This window comes from Passer montanus, unplaced genomic scaffold, assembly GCF_014805655.1.
Source record: "Passer montanus isolate IOZ18808 unplaced genomic scaffold, ASM1480565v1 scaffold62, whole genome shotgun sequence".
Lineage (NCBI taxonomy): Eukaryota > Metazoa > Chordata > Aves > Passeriformes > Passeridae > Passer > Passer montanus.
In genome coordinates, this window is record NW_024371260.1 from 2,084,797 (window position 1) to 2,108,612 (window position 23,816).

General features: G+C 46.1%; 2 protein-coding genes and 1 long non-coding RNA gene across 4 annotated transcripts in view; 1 reads left to right on the forward strand and 2 right to left on the reverse strand.

Moving 5' to 3' along the window:
• The first annotated feature begins 54 nt into the window (after positions 1-54).
• On the forward strand, positions 55-2,695 carry LOC120511140. The gene is made up of 3 exons (XR_005629677.1): positions 55-367; positions 921-1,013; positions 2,526-2,695. It is a non-coding gene; the product is annotated as an uncharacterized LOC120511140 (long non-coding RNA).
• A 12,921-nt stretch (positions 2,696-15,616) lies between these two features.
• Positions 15,617-19,276, reverse strand: TMEM52 (transmembrane protein 52). 2 transcript variants are annotated; one of them, XM_039727819.1, is made up of 4 exons: positions 19,070-19,276; positions 18,273-18,317; positions 16,880-17,049; positions 15,617-16,583 (listed from the first exon to the last, which is right to left on the reverse strand). In XM_039727819.1, the coding sequence occupies exons 2-4, from the start codon at positions 18,302-18,304 to the stop codon at positions 16,273-16,275; spliced, it is 513 nt and encodes a 170-aa protein (XP_039583753.1). In that variant the 5' UTR covers positions 18,305-18,317; positions 19,070-19,276; the 3' UTR covers positions 15,617-16,272. The 2 variants fall into 2 exon arrangements, with proteins under 2 accessions (XP_039583753.1, XP_039583752.1); XM_039727818.1 differs by having other exon boundaries at positions 18,273-18,381.
• Positions 19,277-23,101: 3,825 nt separating this feature from the next.
• The window catches only part of CFAP74 (cilia and flagella associated protein 74), a 35,990-nt gene continuing 35,275 nt past the window's right edge, over positions 23,102-23,816 (reverse strand). Inside the window, exon 38 of the mRNA XM_039727828.1 lies at positions 23,102-23,790. Coding sequence (XP_039583762.1) covers positions 23,677-23,790 — 114 coding nt within the window. The 3' untranslated portion in view covers positions 23,102-23,676. The remainder of the gene's footprint in view (positions 23,791-23,816) is intronic.

A 23,816-nucleotide genomic window follows, 5' to 3' on the forward strand; every position in this document is an offset into this window, starting at 1 on the left:
AACACCCATTCCGGGCAACGCCCTTCGGCCCCGTAGGCTGGCGGCGGGCGCGCGCCTCCCGCCCGCGCTCCCGCGCGCGCCCTCCCCTCAGCGAACAAAGGGCGAGGGCGGGCGGCGCGGTCGCGGCCCTGCAGGCCGAAAACGGGTCTGAAAGAGCCGGACGTGGACAAAAAGACGCGGAACTGAGCGCGCAAAGGGTGTTGAGGCTCAGGGCTGGGAGAGGCAGAGCCTGCACGCCGCGTTAAATGGGAGCGCTCCGGGCTGGCGAGCGGGAAAGGCCACAGGCCTTAAAATGCTGCTCACAAGAGGCTGGCAAGCAATAAATATCTTCCTATTGTGTGAGGAGAGACTGCGGGAGCTGGGCCTGGTTAGTCGGGGAAGGGGAGACTGAGGAGGGATCTCGTTAATGAATAAAAATATCTCCAAGGGGTGTCAGGGGATGGGGCCAGGCTCCTCAGCGGTGCCCAGCCACAGGACGGGGAGCAATGGCTGTAAACTAAAGTAGAAGTTCTTCCTCAGCATGAGGAAGAGCTGCTTTCCTGAGGGTGACAAAGAGCTGCTGTGCCTGGGGTCTCCCTTTCTGGAGCCGTCCCAAAGCCACCTTGGCATTATTCCTGTTTCATCTGCTCCAGGTGGCCCTGCCTCGGCCGGGGTGATCTCCAGAGAGCCCTTCCCACCCTCACAAATCTGTGGTTTGGTGATCTTTCCCTCAGGAACTTGACAAATAGCAATTCTGTAGCTTAGAATTTCTTTTTTTTCCAGCTTTTGCTTATAAAGGTACTGACGCAGAAAAAGTTTCCAGAGCGTTCTTTTCATGTTCTCCTCACAGCGTCCATCACTGCTCTGGAAGGGTTTGCGTGAAAGAGAAAGTAGGAAAAAAATAATAAGGAAGCATAAAATTTGCAATTTCTGTCTTGCAGATGGGACCTCACATAAACCAGGCAGGGGAGGTGCACCAAAATGGGATAATTTCCCACCAGAACTCATACTGAAACCCTAATTAATATTGAAAAGTAAGTAGAGATACACTATTGTGTCACTTTTCCTCCTATGACAGGTCTAAATCTGGGGCTTTTCCCTAATATTTGTTTATACATTGCTAAAAGGTGAGATTACTTGGCAACCAAAATAGGTTTATAGTAAAAGTAAACCAGCCCACAGCATTATAGCAAATTTTCAATTCAAACCTATCCAGCATGAATACACTGTAATAAAATAAACGACCCCACAACACACAAAACCCCCTCAAACACAACAAAAAAAACCCAAAAAAGGTTAATGAGGCCAATATTTCTTCTGCAAATTCTTCCCCCAGTAGATTCTTGCTTCCCTAGAATTTAAACCAGTGTTCCTTCTGACAGGAGGTGTGGTTACCTTTAATTAGTAAAAGAAAGAGCAGGTTTGCCATTTAAACTGTAGGAAAGTGGATTACTCAGGTTGGCTGTTATGGAAAACTATTAGATCCTGGTGTGGTTAAGCCTTTGATTTATAATGATCAAATGTTTGTTTTTAAATAACTTTTATGAGGCACTTAATTCATCACCTTGAGATTTACAAACAAAAAAATAAGAAATTTACTGAAAATAAAATAAATTATTCTTAAATTACTGTCCCAGATTGCTAATTTTCCTTCCAGTAACCATTTCTGTTCCACCCCTGAAATGTGGACAGGAATTACTCTGTTAAAATCTGTGGAACCACATTGTATGCAGATGGGGATGTCAGTGTTTCTGAGGCTAGAGATTCATCCAGCATCCCCATCTGGAAAATACTGATTAAATCTAGTGCTTGAGAAACACCACAAGTTTATTAGATATTTGCAAAGTTGCCTACAGATTTCAAAAGCAGTTAAACACAATAGTTTGGTCATTAAATCTAGGTGAGATTTATAGTAGGCAAGTTACATGTTGTTTTTTTAAATTTTTTTTTAGTTAGAGATTGCTTTTAGGCTTAGCAGAGGTTAAAATATCCTTATGGAATACCCCATTTATGTGGAAAAAATGACCACTTAATACATTAGGCAAAAAAAAGTACTATAGATAAAAGATTTCTTTAAAAAGTGCTTGTTTTACAAAGGAAAAATTCTCAGTCTTACAAGATTTTGTGGAAAAAATCTGTGTAATGAACAAAAATAACGTTCTGAGATTGATAGCAAATAGTAAATCACATTTTGCTTCTTTGAGAAAATAGCTGCACTGAGATTTTGTTATTGGACTAGAACAGTTGCACTGTGAATTAATTATATCATAAATTACATAATTATAACTGATAGCATTTTAAACTAATGCATGCCTTTTTCCCATTGCATGTTCTTATCATACAGATGCTGCTTTTCCTCCTTAGATTTTTTTACATGCTTTTACCAGTGGTGCAATTCTAATAACTAAACATGTTTTGTGTTATTTTTAAAATAAAACACCCATTCAGGTCTTATCCTCTCCTAGGAATCTCTATTTTTTTTGTCTTGCATTCTAATTTTTCTGCATTCTCTGTTTCATGAGAGCTAAAGGAGTTTCTGTCCACAGGTCTGTGCTGTGCCATGTCTTCAAATCCTTGGAATTTGGGTAAGGAGCTGGATCAGTCAGAAGAGTTTATAACACATTTACACAAATTCAATGCTTGCACCACCCCTGTTCTTTTGTAAAAATTCAACTGTTGCAATAGTTCCTGTTTCTGGTCCAGTGACTTCATCACATCTCATTCTTTGATTGATGTCCAGTTACTCTGCTGTCTTTGGGAGGGATGCTGAGGGTGGGAAGTGCTTCTTTACAGGGGGGAGGTTGTTCAGGTGGGCTTTGCTTTGGTTTGCTTTGTAAATCTCACTGGACAAATCAGTTTTGCTGCAATTTAAAACCTGGCAGAGAAATCTCACATTGCTGTGTGCAACAAGGTGATTTATTCTGCTGTCCTCATACAATCCTGTCCTGGAAGCTGCTGCACAGACATTATTTTTATTTTTTAAATTTCTTTTTCATTTTTAATCCTAATTTTTCACACAGATCCATGAACTGCCATGGTTTGCACTGTTCAGTGGATGAATGTGCAAATCACCAGAATTAAATGGACTTACCAGATACAAATATATCTCTTTCTATACACTGCAAGAATATTGTTTAAAACTACAAATTTAGCTGAAAACACCTGTGAATACTTGAAGATCTGGTATGGATAGTTAATAAAACCAATTTTAATGGGTTTTTTGTTAGTCCACTTTGAAGTTACAGTTTTGGTCCTGGTTAGAGCTACACAAAACCTCTCTGTAGAAAGGTTGCTCCACAGTTCTCTGTTGCAAAATTTCTTGCACCTTTTTCTCAATCAGCTGACATTAACCCCTTTGCAGGGAGCACCCTGAGTTAGGTGAAGCTTTGGGCAGTTTCACTTCTTAAGGTAATTAAATTTTTCATACAAATACCATTGGTATACTCAAAATTTACGTGTTGTTACCTGAGTGAAAACATTGCATGATTCTTACAGTAAATCAAGATGCTCCTGGACTCTGAAGGAATAACTGTCACCAAACAGGTATAAATTACATTTTCTACAAAAGGGTGAAAAATCAGCACTTCTCAAAATTGCAAAGCTCCTCAGAGGCTGTAAGGATATTGCTGAAGTAATAAATAATTATGTTTTGCCTCCTTTCTTTGTTACCTCAGATAAGTGTTTTTAATAGACTGCCCCAAAACTCCACCTCATATTCCAGAATCACACCATTCCCCATTCCATAACATTTTGTCTGCCTTTGCATCCCCTGATGGCTGCAGAGTGCATTCTGTGAACCCTGGAGAGAGCCAAGGAGACACTCACGTGCTTTTGAATTAGTTTGAAGTTCTCCATTTGGTCCCTAAAGAAAAGGAGAACTCTCATTTCTCCTGACATTGCACCAAAATTAACGGCAGCTTATACAATGTCTAAACTTCAGCTGTTCCTGAGTCTATTCAGAACTCCTTTTTTTACTATTGTTTTATTTTTTAAAACCTAATTCAGAGCTGTTCCAACCTGCTGTTATTTGCCACTTCTTTAACAATTGGATGACAATCATCAGTGCTGCCTTCTGAGGAAGGACCCAGGTAGCAGAATATCAAGATTATTCATTAGAGAAAATAAATAAGTGAAGGCAAACTGAACAGAAATCCTCAGTGGGGCCAGGCAGAGCAAAAAGTAGGAGTAGCTCAGTCTCCTTAGTTACATTCTGCATTCTCACAGTTTCTTTCAGTTTCCCTATTATTATGGAACAAAAGAGTTATTTTAAACACTTCTGAGAACATGGCATAAAATTAGCAAAACTGTGTTAGTCTGCAGAGAATATAATTGACAAGGTTTTAAGGTAAGGAGAGCTGGTTCTGAGAGTCTTTGTGCCAAGTGGCAAAGTCCATACACCTGAGTTTATAACTGACATGATCATGGAATTCCTGAATTCCAGTCTTATGGGGAGGGTCAGATGTTGTGTGTGAATGAGTCAAAGACAGTTAATTCAGAATTGTTGGGAGACTTTGGAAGTCACTTCAAAATCTCTGGAAAAATCCTTTACTGTGTGAGGGAAGCAGCAGAGTTGTGAAGGCCCAGAGCTTTCCTGGATGTGTTCCTGGGAATGTTATAATCATGTCTCTTACATGATTGTCTTGGAATATTTTGTCCTCAACAGAGGCAGAATTGGAGCAGGACACACTGGGCTCCATGTCCTTAAAAAGTCATTATCTTTAGTCCTGTTTTCTCACAAATTCTAATCTTGTTTTCTCACAAATTATGGCTGGAGGTGCTTTCATTTCCAGGGAAAAAACCTTGCTTCTATTCCCTTGTGACCCATTAAAAAAAAAAAATCAATGCCACAGGTATCTCTCACATCAACAATAATACAAATTTATTCCTAGTTCCTATGTTTGGCAGAACTTGTAGCATTTTCCAAAGCCAAAAAATTACAGATACTGTTGTCTTAGACAGAGGGAGCTGATGCAGAGTGATGTGAAATTCTTTGGCCACCAACACCCAGCACTTTATGGAAAGAAGGGAGATGAAGTGTTGGTGTTGCTTGAACCTGGATCTGCTGATCCTCAAGTCAACACCTGATTTTGTGCTGTGATACAATCCTACAGTGTGACACAAACACAGATTTTGTAATCTATGTGGATACTTGTTCAACAAAACACAAAACTTCTCTGCTGGGAGAGCTGTGTTCTGAACCTGGCTTTTTTATCATCTTCCAACTTTGAAGCATAAACAAGTGTCTCAAGGTTGGTCTGAGCATGCTTATGCACTTACCAAACACCAATTCTCCTTTTTTTTTAATTCTATTTAAACAAATCCATCTTGAGAGAGCCAAAAGAATAGCTTTGAGTTTTTTTTTCCTAGAATCAGAATTGTATCAGAGCTCTTTTCCATGTGCTGGGGATTGTTCTGGTTTTCCTTTGTACTCAGGTATTTATTATGAGTTCACATTTTTGCTGTACCTTTAAACTTGCAAGCTGTAGCTTGGCTTTTAAAAGTCCTTTGTTGCTCTTGGAAAATAATATAATAGCAACAAAGGGAATTGTTATAATCATCTTAAAAATCAGATTCTGCATTGTGTGTTTACACACACCTGTAAACACACCCATGCAGCTCTTCCTTAAGTAGGTGACATTTGGGTTGCATGAAGGCTGATCAAGCAGTTTGAGCTTAAAGCCTCACATTTCCCCCTTAAAGCCTCACATTTCCCCCTTAAAGCCTCACATCTCCCTGTTTAAAGGGACTTTCCTCAAGGGGTTCACCGAGCAACAAACAGAAAAACAACTGGGAGCCAGGAGATGCTGGGAGTTTAGAATCCACATTGAGAATTCAGCCTAGCTACTAAACTTTCCATGGTGTCAGACACACCAGACCTGTGGTGAAGTTTAAAATACCTTCCAAGACAAGACAGAATTTGCTCACCTTGCTGAGTGTCAGATTCCCATGGAGCTTCCCTGCCATTCTTCCATCCTTGAGAGAGCAGTGTGGGAAGGTGGGCACAGCTGTGTGTCCTCAGGAAGCTGCTGCCAACCATTTCTGTTCTCTCAAAGAGCCTGACCTGCAGCTGAAGGAGAACTTCAGTGCTGCTGCAAGATTCCAGAATCCAGAGAACGAAAATGCAGCTCTAAAACAAAAATATTCATGGTCAGGGGACTTGTACCACTGTCCTTGGAGAATCCCTGTGGAGTTAAAGCCTCATTGCCATAGAGAAGGTGTGCTTGGAAAGTTCAGGAGGCATTGATGGAATTGCAGTAGGTAATAAAATGAGTAAGTTCAGTGATGGTTACATCCCATGCTCCAAAAAGAAATATTTATTTGGGAAAATGTGCTGGCACCAAGCAAAACACAGTTCAGTTGCTGCTCAGAATGAAAGAACTTACAGCCAAGTTCTACTCATGTCCTTCAAGCAAGGGGCTGGGCTGCATTCTAAATGTACAAAAAGAGAACTTTCCTGTGATCTCGGGGATCTGTTACAGTAAATATCCCAAATCTCAAACCATTTGTCAGCAATTCTGTGAAACCCTTTCTTGGGAGGAGCTGTTACAGAGAACTTGCTCATAAAATTCATTTTTCCAAGCAGCAAAACAAAACTTTATATAAAGTGTGACATCTCTCTAGCCACTGCTCAGGAGAACTGACAAAGTACAAACAGCCAAAACAGTTGGATTTTCAGAGGCTGAATGAATGTTTTTGTAAATAAACAGCATGTGAAATTTAGGTTTATACAAAGACAATTACATATAGTGGAAAAAAAATAAGCCCCTCTACATGTATAGTTTTGCCTAGTCAAGCCAAAATATTTATTGAAGAAATAATTTTGATGGGAAATATTTTTATAAACCTTAAAACACAAACAAGTCTGGACTAAGAAGTTGCAAAGAGTCAAGAAACACATTAAAAAAAAGATACTCCAAGTAACATAAACCACCCGCTTTCCCCAATAACATTATCCTGAACAAACACAAAACTAGGAAGAAAACCCATAAAACCCCAGTGTTCTCTAAAAATCTTTAACTTTTCACTCACTGAACAATCCAGTTTCAGCCCTGAGAGTAAAACCTCCTTGTAGGTGATTATTGTGTGTTGAGAGGTGATGCTTGATTAAAGACATTTTTGCTCAAGAAGTGTCACAGCTGGAAGTCAGCCCTTCCATTTCTGGTGCTGTTGTGCCAATCCCATAAAACAGAAAGGCCATTGGGCTTTTGTGATTTCTGCCACAGTGCTGCCACTAGGGATTTGCATCAGAATTTTTCTTTTCATTTTGCAAATTTTACATTTGCAGCAGAAAAATCTGGATTCCAGGTTAGGAGTCCTAGACTGCAAGTGACTTAAATTCCCTACTAACCTCAGCTTGGGAACATCCTAGAAAAGATCCAGCATTACCAATGTACTATTCAGCATTAACTACAATAGACAAAAAGACAATTTTTAGTAAATGGACTTACAGCAGGATTTCAGATCTCTTAGATTACTGGGTAGTACTTCAAAGAATGGTTTTGTTTCCTTGAATTTAGTATTTTAAAATAGTAATTGAATTATTTCAATTCTTCACATTTCCACATTTATTTATTTTTCCCCTATGGATTATGGGCTACCATCATAGCATACCTACAAATAATTTAGTTTATAAGGGGTTCAAAAAGAACCCCTTAGAGAAAAAACAAACCATGAAAAACAGTTCATATCAGTACCACCTTCCAGTATTAGAAATATAATACCCAAATGTACTTACTATTTAAAACATGTTTAGAGTTCCATTTATTTTTATGATCAGATGAGTCAATTTCAATTTTTTCTTCTCCCCATAGTTCCATATTGGGGTTTAAATCCTTGTAACAAATGTAAGACGAATAAAGATGAATGACATTTTCAGTACTTTTAATAAAACCTCTTTCTGCTGCCAAAATTAATGTTGGAGTCAAAGCTAAAAGCACTCTGAGGTTTCCTAATGTGGCCCAGTCAGCAGAAATGCATCCAGAGGCATCATCCCCTTTGGCATTTGTAACTGATGCCACTCCTATTTATTATTTATTAATCTCCCACTTGGAGCATCTGGATGTGACTGAAACTCAAGGACTCGTCTCTGTTTGCTCGTATGAAGTAGCAGGAGACTCGTGGGTTTAACCCTTCCTGCTGCCCAGCCCGGCACGGTGGTGGCACTGAGGTGACAGCTCTGTCCTGTGGTGGCACTGAGGTGACAGCTCTGTCCTGTGGTGGCACTGAGGTGACAGCCCTGTCTCTGGTGGCACTGAGGTGACAGCTCTGTCCTGTGGTGGCACTGAGGTGACAGCCCTGTCTCTGGTGGCACTGAGGTGACTGCCCTGTCTCTGGTGGCACTGAGGTGACAGCCCTGTCCGTGTGGTGGCACTGAGGTGGCTCCCCTGTCCGTGTGGTGGCTGAGGTGGCTCCCCTGTCTGTGCTTTCCCATGGTGGCATTTTCCCAGCCCGGCTGACGCTGGCAGCCCGTGGCTCCTGGGCCATCTGCACCTGCAGAGAGTTCCTGGAGGGAACGCGTGCCCTGCACTGGCAGCAGGGCACATCCCAGAGAGCCCCACGGGCAGATCCCAGAGCTGGAAGCATCACGAGCTGCATCCGTGCCTTGCCAGGGTTCAGTCCAGCCCTGTGGGTGCCCCACTCCGTGGCATTTGCTTCGGGGATGCTGCTGAGCATCTCTGCACACAGATGCCCAGATGCTGTCCCGACAGACGTACTCAGAGGTCTCTGGTGTTGTGCCAAGCTCAGACAGTGCCCCACTCCGTGGCATTTGCTTCAGGGATGCTGCTGAGCATCCCTGCACACAGCTGCACAGATGCTGTCCTACAGACGCACTCAGAGGTCTCTGGTGTTGTGCCAAGCTCAGACATTGCCATTTTCAGCAAACTTCACGTCAGTTCCAGCTGTAATGCTGTTCACGTTTTTCCTGGTTTAGTTTGAGGCTCAAACTGATCAATTGAACTGCCTGACCCTTGGCCTGAAGTCTAACAGGCTGTTTTTAAAGGACACCAAAGCCTAGATAAAAATCTAGAAAGTGAAATTAGCCTGTTATAATTAGTGATAATTTAGGCATTGACTGGATCCAAACCTGCTTTCCCACAGATTTTCTTATTTTGTAATTATAGCAAAGTTACACAATGGCTGAATTTCTGCCTTTGATTGATGCTCAGTGTCATCAGTAAGAGTTTGCCTGTGGAAATGGTTTGGATGTCAGTGAGTGTTGCCCTTGCTGATCATGTTTGCTGAGGGTGCAGCTTCACACAGCTCAGCAGCTGAGGCTATTTGGGGATTAAGTTTTGTCACCAAGGGCCTCTGGTCTGTGCTGCCTCCCCTGAGCCCTTGAGCTGGGGTGCTGGCCATGAACTCCAACTGCTCTCAGTCCTGAGAGTTTGCACTTGCACTGGCCAGGCCAAAGCGAGTTCCCTGCTGTTCTGCATAGTAGGAGGTGGAGGAAGGAAATCTGGAGAGGAAGCTGAACTTCCTGTGCCAGAGATTTTAGACTGGAGCCTTCCCTGAATTCAAGAATACACAGCCACAGCTTTAGATGTGAATCACTAAGACTCAAACGTGCAGATTTGAAGAAAGATCCTTGTACATCCCCACCTGTGGTTGGGGCTCGTGTCATAAAGAACAATCTGACTGATTTTTGGACCTAGCAGTTGCCTCTTCCATCCCCCACCCATCTCCAGATGGATGAGAAACTCCCTTAATTTTAGTTTCATTTCCTGAATGCTGTTTCAGACTCAGAGGAGCCAGTTTGGGTATCAGGATTGACCACAGGTCCATGGGCCCATGACTGCACAGGGTTACAAAGGGAAGAGGCACCAAGGAGCCTGAAAGGAGCAGCCTGGTCACAAAAACGGGAGGGGACAGGGAGAAGGGCTGTGTGTGACAGCCATCAGTTGGTTAGACACGTGTGCACACTTGCACTTTCATATTTATAGTTATGAATGGATGAAGAAGTCACCTAATTCCATAGATGCTCTAATTATCCTTATCCTGATTTTGTTGTGCTAATTACATTAATGTGTGTTACCTGGTATCTTGAACATTGATTACATCTTGGAGATTTTGGGGTGAGGTTTTGTACTTACAATAGTGGGATATGTTAGGAAATCAAGAGGTAGGAATCAATGAGAAACTTTGAATTCTCATTACAATTACTCTGGCACAGCACTGAGCAGTGGCTTTGCAGCATCTCTAGCTACAATTCCCTTAAGATTTTTCATCAATAATAATTTTGATTGAAACCTGGGGGAGCAAGGCCAAGCTCTGATGAAACACGGTTTTGTTGTTGGTGACAATGTGATAAACTAGAGAAAGGAAGGGAAATCTCTCTTCCTTCTCTGGCCTGGAAAAGCATTATTCCTTGTGTTCCTTTTTTAAATCCAGGCAATTTCCTGTGCTTCTAAAGCGTGGTCTCCCAAAGGAGGGGTATTTCTGTAGCACCAAAGCCCCGTGCGGAGCAGGAGGGAGGTTGCGTTTCTTTTTCCTGTTCCAGCAGCTTACCCACTTCTGATTAAACATTCATCTTCCTCTGATTTCACCTTGGCTCTCCCCTTCCCCTGGGGCCGCGCCGAGGTGGCCGCTGTCACATCTGTGGTGTCACACACTCCCTGGCAGTGCCAGCCCTGCATCTCCCCGTGCCCAGGTGGCACAGGGACAGGCATCCACGGGGGACTTCACGCTCTGCTTTCTGCACCTCCTGACTGGAGAGATCCGTTAAACAGCACGCTGGGCTTCGGGGCAAATTCCTGGGTGATTTAGACAAGGTGGAGGAAAGATGGAGTTAAATATTTGGGTGATTAAGGCATGGAAGCGTCTGACGTGTGAGGGAAGGATGAGCAAGCCGGGAGTCTTTGGCCTCAGGATGAGGTGGTACAGGAGGCATCTATAAATGTGTACAAACACCTGGGGGAAAGGATAAAGGAGACAGAGGCAGACTTTTCTCACCAGCTTGCACGGTAAGAAGCAGTAGGAACAATCCCAAATACAGGAAATTCCACTCCAACAATCCAAAATTTCCTATTTTCACTGTGAGGGGGTCAGACAGAACAGGTTGCCCAGAGGGGCAGTGAGCTCTGCATCCCTGGAGGGTTCAGAGCCACAGTGGGCAGGGCAAGCTGCTCTGGCAGGCCCAGTGAGCAGCAGGGGCTGGGCTGGGGGATGTCCAAAGGTCCCTTCCAGCCTCTGGATCCTAGAGTTGTTTACCCATTGAAGACAGAGGCAGAGACATTGAAACCTGTCTAGATGCCCAGGATATCTGTGGTAGAGCTGGAATCTGTCTCACTCCAGGATGTTTCTTGATTGAGAGATAACCCTACTCATTATTACCAATTTTTCCTCATTATTACAGTGGAAAATAACCAAACACGCGTTTTTTTATTTCCTAGATGGCCCAAGCCATTTGAATTTCCGTGTTTTACAGCAGGTACCGTGGGCCTTTTATCAAGAGGTGAAAGTCTCTATGCGAAATAAGTAAGGAACAAAAGCATACCACGGTTTTTTCCTCCAAATAATCGCACTCAATGTAATTGCTGCTGTGTGTTGGCCTTGCAGCCCGCCCAGCCGAGCTTCAGCGGGGCCACTCCGGCTCGCTTCCCCCATCTGCTGGAGCAGGCAGCTCCGCCAAGGGCGGAGGAGCCTTCTGCAAACACACACGGGGTGTTTATTGTCGTGGCAGTCTGCTCTGCCGGCTGATCCCAGCTCGATCGCCTTCCAACCCTGCTGGGGGGACCTCAGTGCGGGGCAGAGCAGCTTCTCCCACCTTCGGGCAGGGTTTTTGGGGAGAGAAACCTTTCTTTTCAGAGAAACCTTTGCAGCCCCTGGAGCCGAGCAAACCTTGCCCCTCTCCCCCAGCCAGGAATGCTGTGAGGAGGCACCTGCAGGCCAGGGGCTCTTTCTAAATCTCACACTTTGCCCCAGTTTCTTCTCCAGGTTCGCCCCTTAAGAGGGGGAGGCAGTGGGGAGGATTTTTGCTGCACTTCGTGTCCCACACAAAGTTCATCATGCTCTGACTGTACCTGTATTTCAATGTGACAGCGCAGCCCACGCTCGCTGTATTCATCTCCAAATTCTGTGCAAGAAAAGGCAGAGCTAAGTCCCTGCTCTACAGACCAGAGTCATGTGGAAGCTGTGGGAGCCCCAAAGTGGGTTCCCAGGTCAGTGCCTGGACCCTGGGACTGCATTTCCTCACTTGTGGAGGGAAGCAGTTATGTCATTAACTCCTAGCATGGAAAGAAAACCAATGCACAAAGAAGAGCTCACCATCAGGCTCTTCTCTTTCGTTTCCTTTTTTTGAGCTACTTGGGAAAGCAGGGTAAAAAATTGAGTAAAAGTTAAGCACTTTAATACAGATTCAGGTTTGCAGATTCATTTCTATGTTTGAAATAGCAATTGATTTGCTCTTTTCTCTGAGTGTCCAGGGTGAGCTTTGTTATTTAAAAGAAATTAAAATATCTTTGAAAGTCTGCATTCTTTTCTAAAGGCCCCTCTTTCCTTCCAGTAAGATAAAAAGAGAGCAGCTCTGGCATTTTATATTCTAAATTTTGACTGACCAGAACAAAATGTTTTCCCAGCAATGTGGGTTTGCACCTAAGCATTTTTTTTGCATTGAGTTTGACCTTAGGATGTAGAATTTCATAAAACATTTATTGTCTTCTCCAGTTTTTAGAGCACAATTCCCCTGTGATACTTTGTTTTCATCTTCTGCTCTGAAAAGGATTCCAAGGCTTCTCTCGCAGTTTGAATTTTAATTGTGGGTGAAGGAAAGAACCTCTGCTACTTGCAGCAAAATTAGTCAGTGTCTCCCTAAGCAAAAAGAGTTCCAACAGGTCAAGAGGATTAGGATCAGAACCAGGAGACAGCCAGGAGTGTGGAGAGTGGTGGTGGCAGAGATATTTTGTTCCATAAATGAGCAGGATTTGCAGGTGTCCCAGTGCCCCACTCATCTGTCCTGGCAGCAGCAGTGATGCTTTTCCCTCAAAAACTGCAGCTGATAAAGACAAAACGAGTTAGAAAACAAAGCACCCAAACCTGAGCTGTTTGAGGCAGACAAAGGCAACTGTGAGGCAAACAAAGAAATGTTTTTTCTCTGACTTTCCTCTATCCAGACCCCACTGATGGCTCAGGATGCTGCAGGTTTACCACTAAATACTCTCCAAAGATTATAATGCATCAATTACCAAAGCCATTCTAGAGGTACCACTTTACTTATATTGTTAACGAGCTCGGCTATAAAGGGATTTGCAGCCTGAGATTCATGACAGAGCCAAGGTATAATTTGCTCTGGGCTATAAAGCCCATGAATTATTGAGAAAATTTACTTCCATGGCTGCATTTTCCTTCTGAGCACAAGTGCTCGTGCTGAGTGCCTGTGTGAGAGGGGAGACAGTGATGGAGGCTCCAGCCTCAGCAGTCCATCTCCCCAGCACAGGCTCTTTCACACAGCCAGCAAAGAACAGCAGAAAATAACAGACAAAATGATCATTTTGAACAAATGGGAGAAGAAAAATTGCACGCTGAACAGTGCCAAACTGAGGACCAAATAGAAATCACAATTAAAAATGCACTTTGGGTAATTACAGAGAGGGGCTTTTCCCTTAGAGATGTCACAAAGCTTGTGTGGATATAATCAGACTTGAATAGATCTAGTGCTGGTGAAAACCACCAGCCTGACAAATCAGAATTCTGAGATCCTGCACCAGGCCAAGCTGTGGCACCAGCCTCCCCTGGTGTTCTTTCTAAAACTGCTTTCTTCTGGAAGCAAATTTTTGGAATCACAAATTCCAAATCCATGTCCTGCTTCCCCTCCTTCCACTCTGCACACCCAGCTAATCACTTCTGAATCCACGGAGCGATTTCAAGCAAAGTGTGGCTTTCAAAAATGTGAAGTTCCACCTGTTCCATGAAACAGAAGCTGTGTAGAGGTGAGGGATCTCTTCAACCCTCCCTTGCAAGAAGGACTCCAGCATGGCATCACCCTCAGCAGGCTCTGGAGAAGGCCAGCCACGAGGAAAGTGTGATAATTCCCTGTGATAATTCCCTAACTTGGAAGGTTACACAGCAAACTGCTTTTGTGTGCAGAGGGAAGTCCGTGTTCCTGAGGGCTGGCTGGGGCAGTAGCTGCTGTTACCAATTTCTGAATTAATGAGCTACATTACAAGACAAACCACAAGATTTTCCTTGGGTGCTAGAAAGGAAACACCAGCTGCTGCCCTTTTCCTGGGCACTCCGGGCACTGCCGGGGTTTGGCACCCCCCGTGACCCGAGGGAAGGGAGCTGGCAGTGCCGTGCCAGCCGGGCAGAGGGGCAGGCACTGCTGCCCGTGCGTGCCCTGCTCTCTGCACGGCCAGAAGGGAGGCACTGCCCTCTTGTGTCAGCCGCGATCCCTTCCCTCGCCTGCCTCTGGATTCCCGTCTCTGCCAGGGAGCTCTCAGCCATTTCCAGCCTAATTCCTTCTCCGGGAGGGCACGGGCTTCCTTCTGAGTGCTGTGGGAAAGTTCAATAAATAGAAATCCATCTGCTGTATTTATGGCTTGGAGACATCCACAACTGGGCATGTATTGCCCTTCCAAAGAGTTACCCTGGCTTGTGCCCAGCCTCCATCTTGACACAGATAAGGAAAGCAGAGGGAAGAATAAAACAGCAGAAAAATAATGAAGGATGACAGAGAGGAGACACAGAGAAGCAGATTTCAGCCCTCATAGTAAGTTCCATGCAAGTTAAATATAGAAGTGACCCTTCCCTGGGGAGCCAGACTCATGGACAGCTCACACATGACTGCAGCAGCATCTCGGGCCTGGGGCTGGCAGAGATCTTCATTTTTAAATCATTAGTGCTCATTTCCAGGGCACCTCTTGCAGTAATGGTTGTCAGGGAATAACAGTGTTCTAAAAGCTGTGCAGGCTTTTGTGCCCACCACTTCTGCTGCCTGTTAATGACAGACACCTAAATTTATGCCACATTCACTAATAGCACCCAGTGCTCAGGCTTTGCTTGCTGCTCTTACCCAGAGCAATGAGCCACCCTGGCAATTGCTCATGTCCTTAAAGCAGCCAGATTAGCACCTTGCTGAAGTGGATTCAAAGAAAATCACTGCTCAGGAGTGGCCAAAATTTGGACCATTTGGAATATGGAGGAGCAAGGGAAAGAGCTGGCATTAAAAACCCTGCCTCTGGAGCCCATATTTTTGTCTGGGCTGCTGCTGCTGTAATCAGCTCCAAGTTCCCAGTTCTAAAATGATGCTCAGCAGTTATCCCTCTATCAGTACTTCACAAAGAGCCATCCCTAAGAGTATTTTCTTTGAACTTCTGCCCAGCCTGTACTGTGGTGTTTGTATCTCTAACTTATTCTGGATGGCTCAGCACAAGCATGTTTTGTGTCACCCTGCTCATTCCTGAGCTTGTCCATGTGCTGAACTGGTACAAGCTGCCAGGAACCTGTGATTTCTCTTTCCTGTGCTGCCTGAGACCCTGACACCTGAGCAGATAAGAAAATATAAAGGTATATTTGATGAATATTTGAAATATCAATAATATGGAACCATGTGTGCAGGTGTCTCTGTGGAATTAATGTGTACTTTATCTAGAAAAAGTGAATAGCAAAGGGAACCCACCCACAAGGCAACACATCTCAAAAATAGAAATGGAAAGATTTATAGAACCTCAAGAACAATCCCTTGGGGTCTCATGACCACCAGCAGCACAGAAGTCTCCTCTGCCTCATTCCCTTTGTGCAGGTGTGAAACAGCACAGGGCATTTCCCTCCAGGCTCTCCTGTCCTGGCATCTTCCTGCTCCTTGAGGAACACTGTGCAGCACCTTGTCCTCAGCAGCTTCCTGGGCAGCTGGTGTTCTCAAAAGAGGAGAAACCACAGAGGCTGTTCAGTGTCACTCGCTGGGATTCCCCCTTCAACTCCAGCTTGGGAAACTTCTGTTCTAGTACAACAGCTTCCTGTTTGTGCTGTTCTGAGTGTGTATTCCCAAGGTGGCAAAATTCTCCTGACCTTTTTTATTGCTGGACACAAGGAACAATTTTTTTATCAGAAGATGAACACGCATTCACGTCCCACTTTTACAGGCATTTTTAAACTGCTGCCCTTTTACCTCATTTCATATCCTTGAAGAAGCTTTACCAGGGGATTACAGCAGTCACAGAAAACATTTCTTCTGACAAATCATTACAAGGGCATGAGAAGAAATATCTTTCCATCATAACCTACTTAGAAACCCAAACTCTTCATGTCTTCTTTAACTCTTACAGTCCTTCCCTTCCTTTTCTCCCCATCTGAACTGAGTCAGACCTGTGGCTGTTCTTTCCTGGCATCTTCTGAATCTTCTGAATTTGCCTGTGTTGCTGGATCTCTGTTGGTTGTGTCAGGTGGGGACTGGCTGGGATTCAGCCCACGTGGTGTCACCTGCTCAGGGATGTCATCAAGTTTCTGGTTTGTCCGTGCCACTTGCTTTCCCATCTGAACAGCTTCATCATAGGAAGGTGGCAGGTCCATGGCATAGAGGCTGTAAGCTGGAGGGGACACAGTGTTTTTATCCATATCCACAAATACCAAGGGAATCTGCACACTTGGAGGGTACTGCCATGAGCTGTATGCTGCGAAGAAAAAGAATTAAAAATAAAAATAAACACCTGCATGGGACTAATATATGAAGGGCTAATCCTGCTTTTTTCCAGGAAATCACAGACTTTTGTGTTTTCAGAACAAATGCACTGTATACTAAAGCTGTGCATGTGGAATTACTCCTGGTCTTCAGTGCCACAGCGTCACCCTGATCCTTCCCCTCTTGTGCCCACCCCGTGGGGCTGGAAGCTGTTCTGGGAGCTCACTGGGAATTCTGCTCCTGCAGGGGCTGGCACAGCTCCAGGGGCAGGTCCTGCAGGACACTCACAGGTCACTGTGCTGTGGGCAGTGCTGTCACTGTCGATGCCCATCACTGCCAGGTCACAGGCGTGCCGAGGGAAGCTCTCCACTGGGATCCTTTTCCTCCGGCAGCAGAATCTGACACAGCTCGCTGAGACCCCGCAGAGCAGGAGCAGGAACACCATCAGCAAGATCAGCCTGGAAGGGGAAACACCTCCATTGCACTGCTTGGGTTTTACTGCTTCTGCATAATATAATTTCATGAAAATGGTCAGAGGGGAGGCCAAGCCTCCTTGACTGAGTTCTGAATGGGTGCTGGGTCCTGGATTAGAAAGTTGGATCACAAACACTCAATCATGAGTTGAAGAACTACTGCTCATAAGTACAACCCATTCTGGCTCACAGATGCTGTAACATTTCACTATTTTGGGTAATTTTCAACTTCTGTGCAGGGAGAATGGCTGGCTCTGCTTTCCACAGCAAGAGAGGGTTTGTACTTGCAGGGAAATACAAAAATGCACTTCCACAAGTCTAGGCTCTCTCTTTATAAATGAGCATGGAAATGATATTATGTTAAATTATATTTATGCCTTGAAAACACAATTCTATCTCTAGCTATTGCTTAAGGAAGTTTATAATTTAACAATTTACAATGTACCTAGACTGATATACCTGTGTTTCAGGTTCCCCTCTCCACTGAAACTCCACCTTCCACCCCTCAGTTTCTCAATCCAGCTCCCTCTTTTCGTGGAGGCTTTTAGAAGCCTTCTCAATCTATTTTTGGTAACTGTGTCTTTTTAAACAGCTCTGTGTATCAACCAAAACTGCTCCAGACTGAAGGAGGTGAAGTAATCAACTCCCTCTGTGTGCTGCCACCAAAGCCAATGTATGGACAGAATGCCAGCAATGCAGGGGAACCAAGACACGTGAGTAGGAGATGAATCCTGCTGGGAATCCTCCCTCTCTCATCCCAGTTTGCCCCTCCCAGCAGGTTGTGCTCAGCTCTGTGCTCCTGGAGCTCCGAGGGGAAGCTCAGCAGAGGGTGACATCCCTGTCCCTGTCCCTGTCCCATAGAAGGGAGTGAGCCGGGGATGGGGCAGGGCCAGGCCCAGCAAATCCTGCTGGAAGCTGCCCCGTGAGAGGAGCCAATGGCAGCAAGGCTCTGGCTATTTAGGAAGAACAAACAAGCCCTGGAGTTCAACTCCAGAGCACTCAGAAGGGAAAGATGACACAGCCCTCAGTGAATGCTGGTCCCCACCTGACACCCAATCTCCCCTGGCCTCATCCAGGCCATTCCTCTGCAAACAGAGAAACCCTTCCCTGATCCTGCCTGAGACGAGCATTTCCACTGCCCTGCTCCAAGTGCTGCTCCTAAAAACTTCCAAATGCTGCTGGGTTAGGAAGATGAAAAGCCAACTTACCAGACATACCACAGACTTGTCCAATCAGACATGTTCCGAGGGCATCTGTGAGGGAAGGCAGATGGTTCACTGATTTAAATAGTGCATGTAGGACAGGGAATGCACTTCCCTGGGGGGAAAAAGGGAAAGCACTCAGTAAGAGCATGGAGCAAAACCACTTTAGATTGTTCTTCATGGCTGTACCATTACTCCAGATGAGAACATGCAAATAATCCCACTGTAAAAGTTGCTTCTGAATCAATCAATCTTTTTATTGAGTGGTGCTTTACTCTTGCTTGGGAGAGAGAATGACTCGTGCAGGATTCCCAGAAAGCCAAATCAGTGTTATTTAAAGGTAACTGTTGTTTAAAGGTGCCTCATATCAGAGGCCTGTCTGAAAATGCTGGTCTGGACAAGGGCTTGTGTCCCCCAGATATTTTAAAGTTATTTTTTCCATAGCTCCAATGCAGCCAGAAATGGCTTTTTTCAGCTCTAGTGCAGTACAGAAGGAGGAGAACAGCTCCTGTGCCATTCCAGCAGGGCTGTGTGTGCTGAAGCTCCTGTGATGGATTTGCTGTGCCAGAACAATGGCTCTGACCCCGGGACACCTCTGCAAACTGCCCAGAAGTGACACCTGGGACAGAACCATTCCCCTCAGTCCGCAGAGCAAGGGCAGCCAGGTGAAATGTAAAAGTTGCTGACTGTCTTAGAGATCAGAAAAGAAGCTGTGAGAGATGGCCATGAGAAGTCACAGTTCAGGCGTGGGGATGTCACTTGGTCCCGGTGGGGAAGGCTGGGAACAGGCAGGGGTTACTCACCGGGCAGTGATCACGGCTGTTCCCAGGACAGAGTGGTGCCTGGGAAAGGGGAACCCGGGGCTGGATCAGCAGGTGGCCGGAGGAGGAGGAGTGCCCGGTGTCCTGTGCCGTGCTCGGGGGCTCCGGGCAGTGTCCGGGAGCCCCGGGAGCCGCCGCCGCCTCAAGGACAGGCGCTGAAAGGGGACACCGAGCCCTGGGGCCGGCCCGTGCTGGGCAGCGCAATAAATAACCGGCATCATCCCGGGGGGGCCGAGCCGCGGCGGGGCAGGGCCGGGCAGGGCCGGGCAGGGCCGGGCAGGGCCGGGCAGGGCCGGGCAGCACCGCCCCGCCGGGCCCCGCCGCCTCCGCCCGCCCGCGGGAGGGCTCGGGCCGGGAGGGGCAGAGCGGCACCGGCGAACCCCTGCCCTGTCCCTGCTTCTGTCCCATCCCTATCCCTATCCCTATCCCTATCCCTATCCCTATCCCTATCCCTATCCCTATCCCTATCCCTATCCCTATCCCTATCCCTATCCCTATCCCTATCCCTGTTTCTGTCCCTGTTCTTGTCCCTGTCCCTGTCTTTGCCCCTAACCCTGTCCCTGCCCAGCCCCTGTCCCTGCCCCTGTCCCTGTCCCTGTCCCTGTCCCTTCCTGCCCAGACCGGGCTCAGGGGGGTTACAAGGGCAGAGCTCCGCTTGCAGAGATTTCCCCGGAGCTCCTCGGGACGGTGTGTGATGCTCTTACAGACCAGAACCCCCCAGGTGTGCAGCAGCTGGACACACCCCTGAGCCTCTGCCGTGTCACAGGGACTTGCAGGAGAAATAAAGGAATGAGAAGCCCGGTATGAAATACATGAGTCAGAAACAAACGTTTAGAAGAGCAGATCATTTCCCCTTCTAAAAGCAGCCTTGTTAAAGCACCTGAAACACGACTGAAAAGCAATTGACGGCTCTCTAGGATCGGTGTGCTCCAGGCTGTTTAACTGTGTCGGTAGAAATTCCTTTTCTCCACCCGCGAGCCTTTGTTGTATTCTCCTCCCGGTCCAGCTGAGGGGGCAGCGATGTTGTGGCTTTGGTGGCACCTGGTGTCCTGTCAGGGCCAGTCCAGCACAGTCCTGGGACAGCCACTCTATGGGGAGCACCAATGGACACAATGCCGGGGAAGCACCAGGTGATATTCCATATATTCCCTATATTCCCTACTTTTGATTCCTAGAACTGAAAGCCAGTGTTTCCAGGCTCAGCAGTGGCATGTGACAAAGTGACTGCAGTGTTTTCCTCCAGCACTGCTCAGGGTCATGGGGCCATTGCTCATTTAGGGAAACCTGTGCTCATACGTGTGAAGAAATAGCTGAAGTCACTTCTGGAGAAGCAGAACATGAATTAATAAATGTGGATGACACTGGTTCTTTCTCACTCTCTGCTTTACCAATGAGCTGGGTTTGCCCTTAAGGATTATGAAGATCATACATGGGGGTGTGAATTGCTCATTGAACCAGAACTGCATCAGTGCCACGAAGTTCATGTGAGCTTTTAGATCCAAATCTGAAAGCACGAGTTTGTATCCAGGGACCCAAGAGTGGTCACAGTTGCAAAACTCAGTTTGAAAGCAGAATGGTCACAAGTGCAGTCAGAGGAGCAGAAAACTTCAACTTCCAGGAAATGAAGAAATACTTCTGAGGTTACATTTTCCATACTGTCCTCACAGCTCCATTCCTGCTGGAGTCCTTGATATGAAACAGAAACAGCAGGTTCCATGTTCAGAGTCACCTGGCAGTTGTAATGCCCAGTGTGCTACAGCTGTGGAAAACCACTCTGGAAGCACAGAACTGAACAGGGTTGTGCCTTTGCAAGAGATGAACTTGCAGGAGCTGTGCTGAGCTTCTGCTGGGCACTGAGACTTGGCACTGATCCACGCCAGGAGAACACAGCAGCACTCAGCTCTGTGTGCTCAGGGAATTGTTACAGACCTTCTCCACTCCTTCTGATCAGCTCCACGCGTCTGAGCTACCAGGGAATTGTTTCCACTCCAGGGAATTGTTTCCATTCCAGGGAATTGTTTCCATCTTTAGTTGTCCCAGTCAATTTTCTGTTCACTGCTGATGAACGTAACCCACATTGTACATGAGAATTGTGTGAGAATCTTCACAGAATTCCTACATTTTCAGTAACTGAAGGTGTACATCTCTGACCACTGCAGGTTTGCATCATGGTGATTCCAACTGTGGATAATTCTCTCAGTGACACGGCAGTGAAACATCCAGGGTTACATTTTGCAGACACAGTAGCTGTGCTTTTGCTTTTGAAACTGCAGTAGTGTCCCAGGTGAAGCAGCACAGTCTGCACACACTCCCAAGTGTTCTGCTTTTCCACATCAGATAATTTGTTGTCCCTTCCACATCAGCCTGTGTCTCATTGCCTGAGTGCTGCCCCATGTGAGAGCTGGCACTTCACACTCTGTGTCCCCAAAGAACAAAGCAATCCAAGAGAGGGAATCCCAATCCTGAGCAGCCATCGTGCCCCCAAGAAGTCAGACACAATCACTTTCGAGGCCAATCTAAAATACCAGGTTTTTCTCTTATGAAAGGGACTGAAACCTGTTCAGATTTCCATAAGTGCTTTACAGAATGTCAGCTGGAGTTTACAGGGAGAATTTACTTTATTTTCAGTCCTCCAGAAATAACCACCTGTTCCTGTTATCCTGGTCCAACCCTCCCCCGAGAGAACAAACACATACTGAATTTTAAACGTGGAGACTTTGACCAGAGAAACCCAGAACCTTCTGTTCACTTCAATCCTGTGAAAATATTGATCCAAGTCCTCCCAAGTCCCAGGAATGCAAGTACAGTGGGTGACACTGCTCACCTTGAGCTGCTGGGTACCACTGGTGCCTTCAGCTGGTTGGTGGCAGCTGCTCCTTACCCAGCCTAACCCTGTGAGAGCACCAATGTCACTCTCTTTACATCATTCTTATGTTTTTTACTTCTTTTCATCCTCTGGATGCTTTTTCTCAGTACCTGACCTCTGTGAAGTGGAAGATTCCTAAGACAGGATGTTGTTTCCTGGTAGATAATGTTACACTTATTTTCAGCACTCTGTGTTGTTATCATAACCAGAGTCTGGAGACTGATCTGTTGTCAGCCACCACTTTTTGGTTTCAGGAGTGAAATCTGAAGGATCCTCACACAATGGATGCCCACAAATGCAGTGCCTGAAGTATCTCCTCCACCCACAAGCTGTGTCCTTCCTTGCTTCCTGACAGCTGCCCTGCCATGAGGTCCCTGGTGAGTGGGCAGTGCTGTGTGCAGTGGTTTTAGTGAGTGCAGTGGTATTTACTCACCCTTTTGGGGCTGCAGGGAGCCAGCACACAAAGCCCATTGTGTGCCCAGCCCAGGCCCAGCTGGGCCAGCAGCAGCACCCAGGGCCTCAAGGATGGCAGAGCTGTCCCTGGCTGGCACTGCCACCCCAGCTCCTCCCCAGCCCTGCACACTGGGACTGGGCAGCATCTGCAGTCTTTAGACTGAAGAGTTAAGTGACTCCACAGGCACTCGATCCATTATTAAATGAGAACACATCTCAATGGATCAAACACTGGCTGCAAAAACAAGGAACCCCCTCTTCACTCCCACAACCCTCCTCTGTCTAAGGGGGAGCCTGGTTAAAATGTTCCTTGTGACAATTGCTTCCCTGCTTGTTCCTGCAATATCCTCATTACCACAGGGATATTTACAAATAATGTTTCTATTTTCTGATTGCATCATCTGAGTCAGGGATTTAACAGCTCCCAGGGCCAAAGGGCAGCACGCCCTCGGGGTGCTGGGGAGGGAACTTTGCCACAGACTGCCTGTGACTCAGGAAGGAGTGTGATAAGAGATGCACAGGATTATCCTGTGTCTAATGGCTGTGCCTTCCTGCTCCCTCCACCCTCCAGCTCTGCACTTGCCCTGAACCAGCTGCTGCTTCCTGACACAAGTTCCACCTGCAGGGCACTCTGGCTTCCCCTGAACAGCAGGATGCTGCTCTCACCCAGAATTCAGCAGAAGGCAAATACAGAAATACAAAGTTCCTGGACAGCCAGGATCTCTGGCAAGTGCCTGCCCTCATCCAGGGAACAGCACAGGAATATTCCCCCTTGAGCACATGTCAGCAGGCAGATTTGATTGTACATTGTAAAGGTGACTCCCCAAATTATTTGGAGGAGACTTGAATAAGAAACTTTATTCTGGTCTTAGAAAAAGTTAAGGCTTTTCCAAATCCTCCAAAAAGCATCTGAAATTGGATAAAGGTAGAAACTCACCAGTGTGGGTGTAAACCAGACACTCCTCCTGATGGAATGCCCACCTTTGGGAGACATGGGATTAAGAGCAGATGTAGCTGCTTGGGGCCCTCAGTAATTCCTTCTTCTAACACAAGATTATTGTCAGAGTCAGCTGGAAAGTGAAGCCACTGGCACCAGAGTTTACAGAGAACTTTGGGTGAAACAGAGCAGAAATGTCACACAGCCCTTCCTTCCCACATCCCTGCCACCCTCACTTATTTGCAGCAGCCTCAAAATCTTCCCATGATCCAGCAGAGACACAGGGAATCCCAGTAATGGGACTTCCATCTTCTTTCCATTTGGCTGGATCCCTCAGGCAGTGGGAGCAGCTGCAGACACAACTCTTGCCATGAGCAGGACTTGGTAGCATTCTGTGATGTCACCTCTCAGAGTCAGGAGGGCTGACACGAGGGGGGGGTCACTGGTCTGCAGAGAGAACCACACAGGAACCC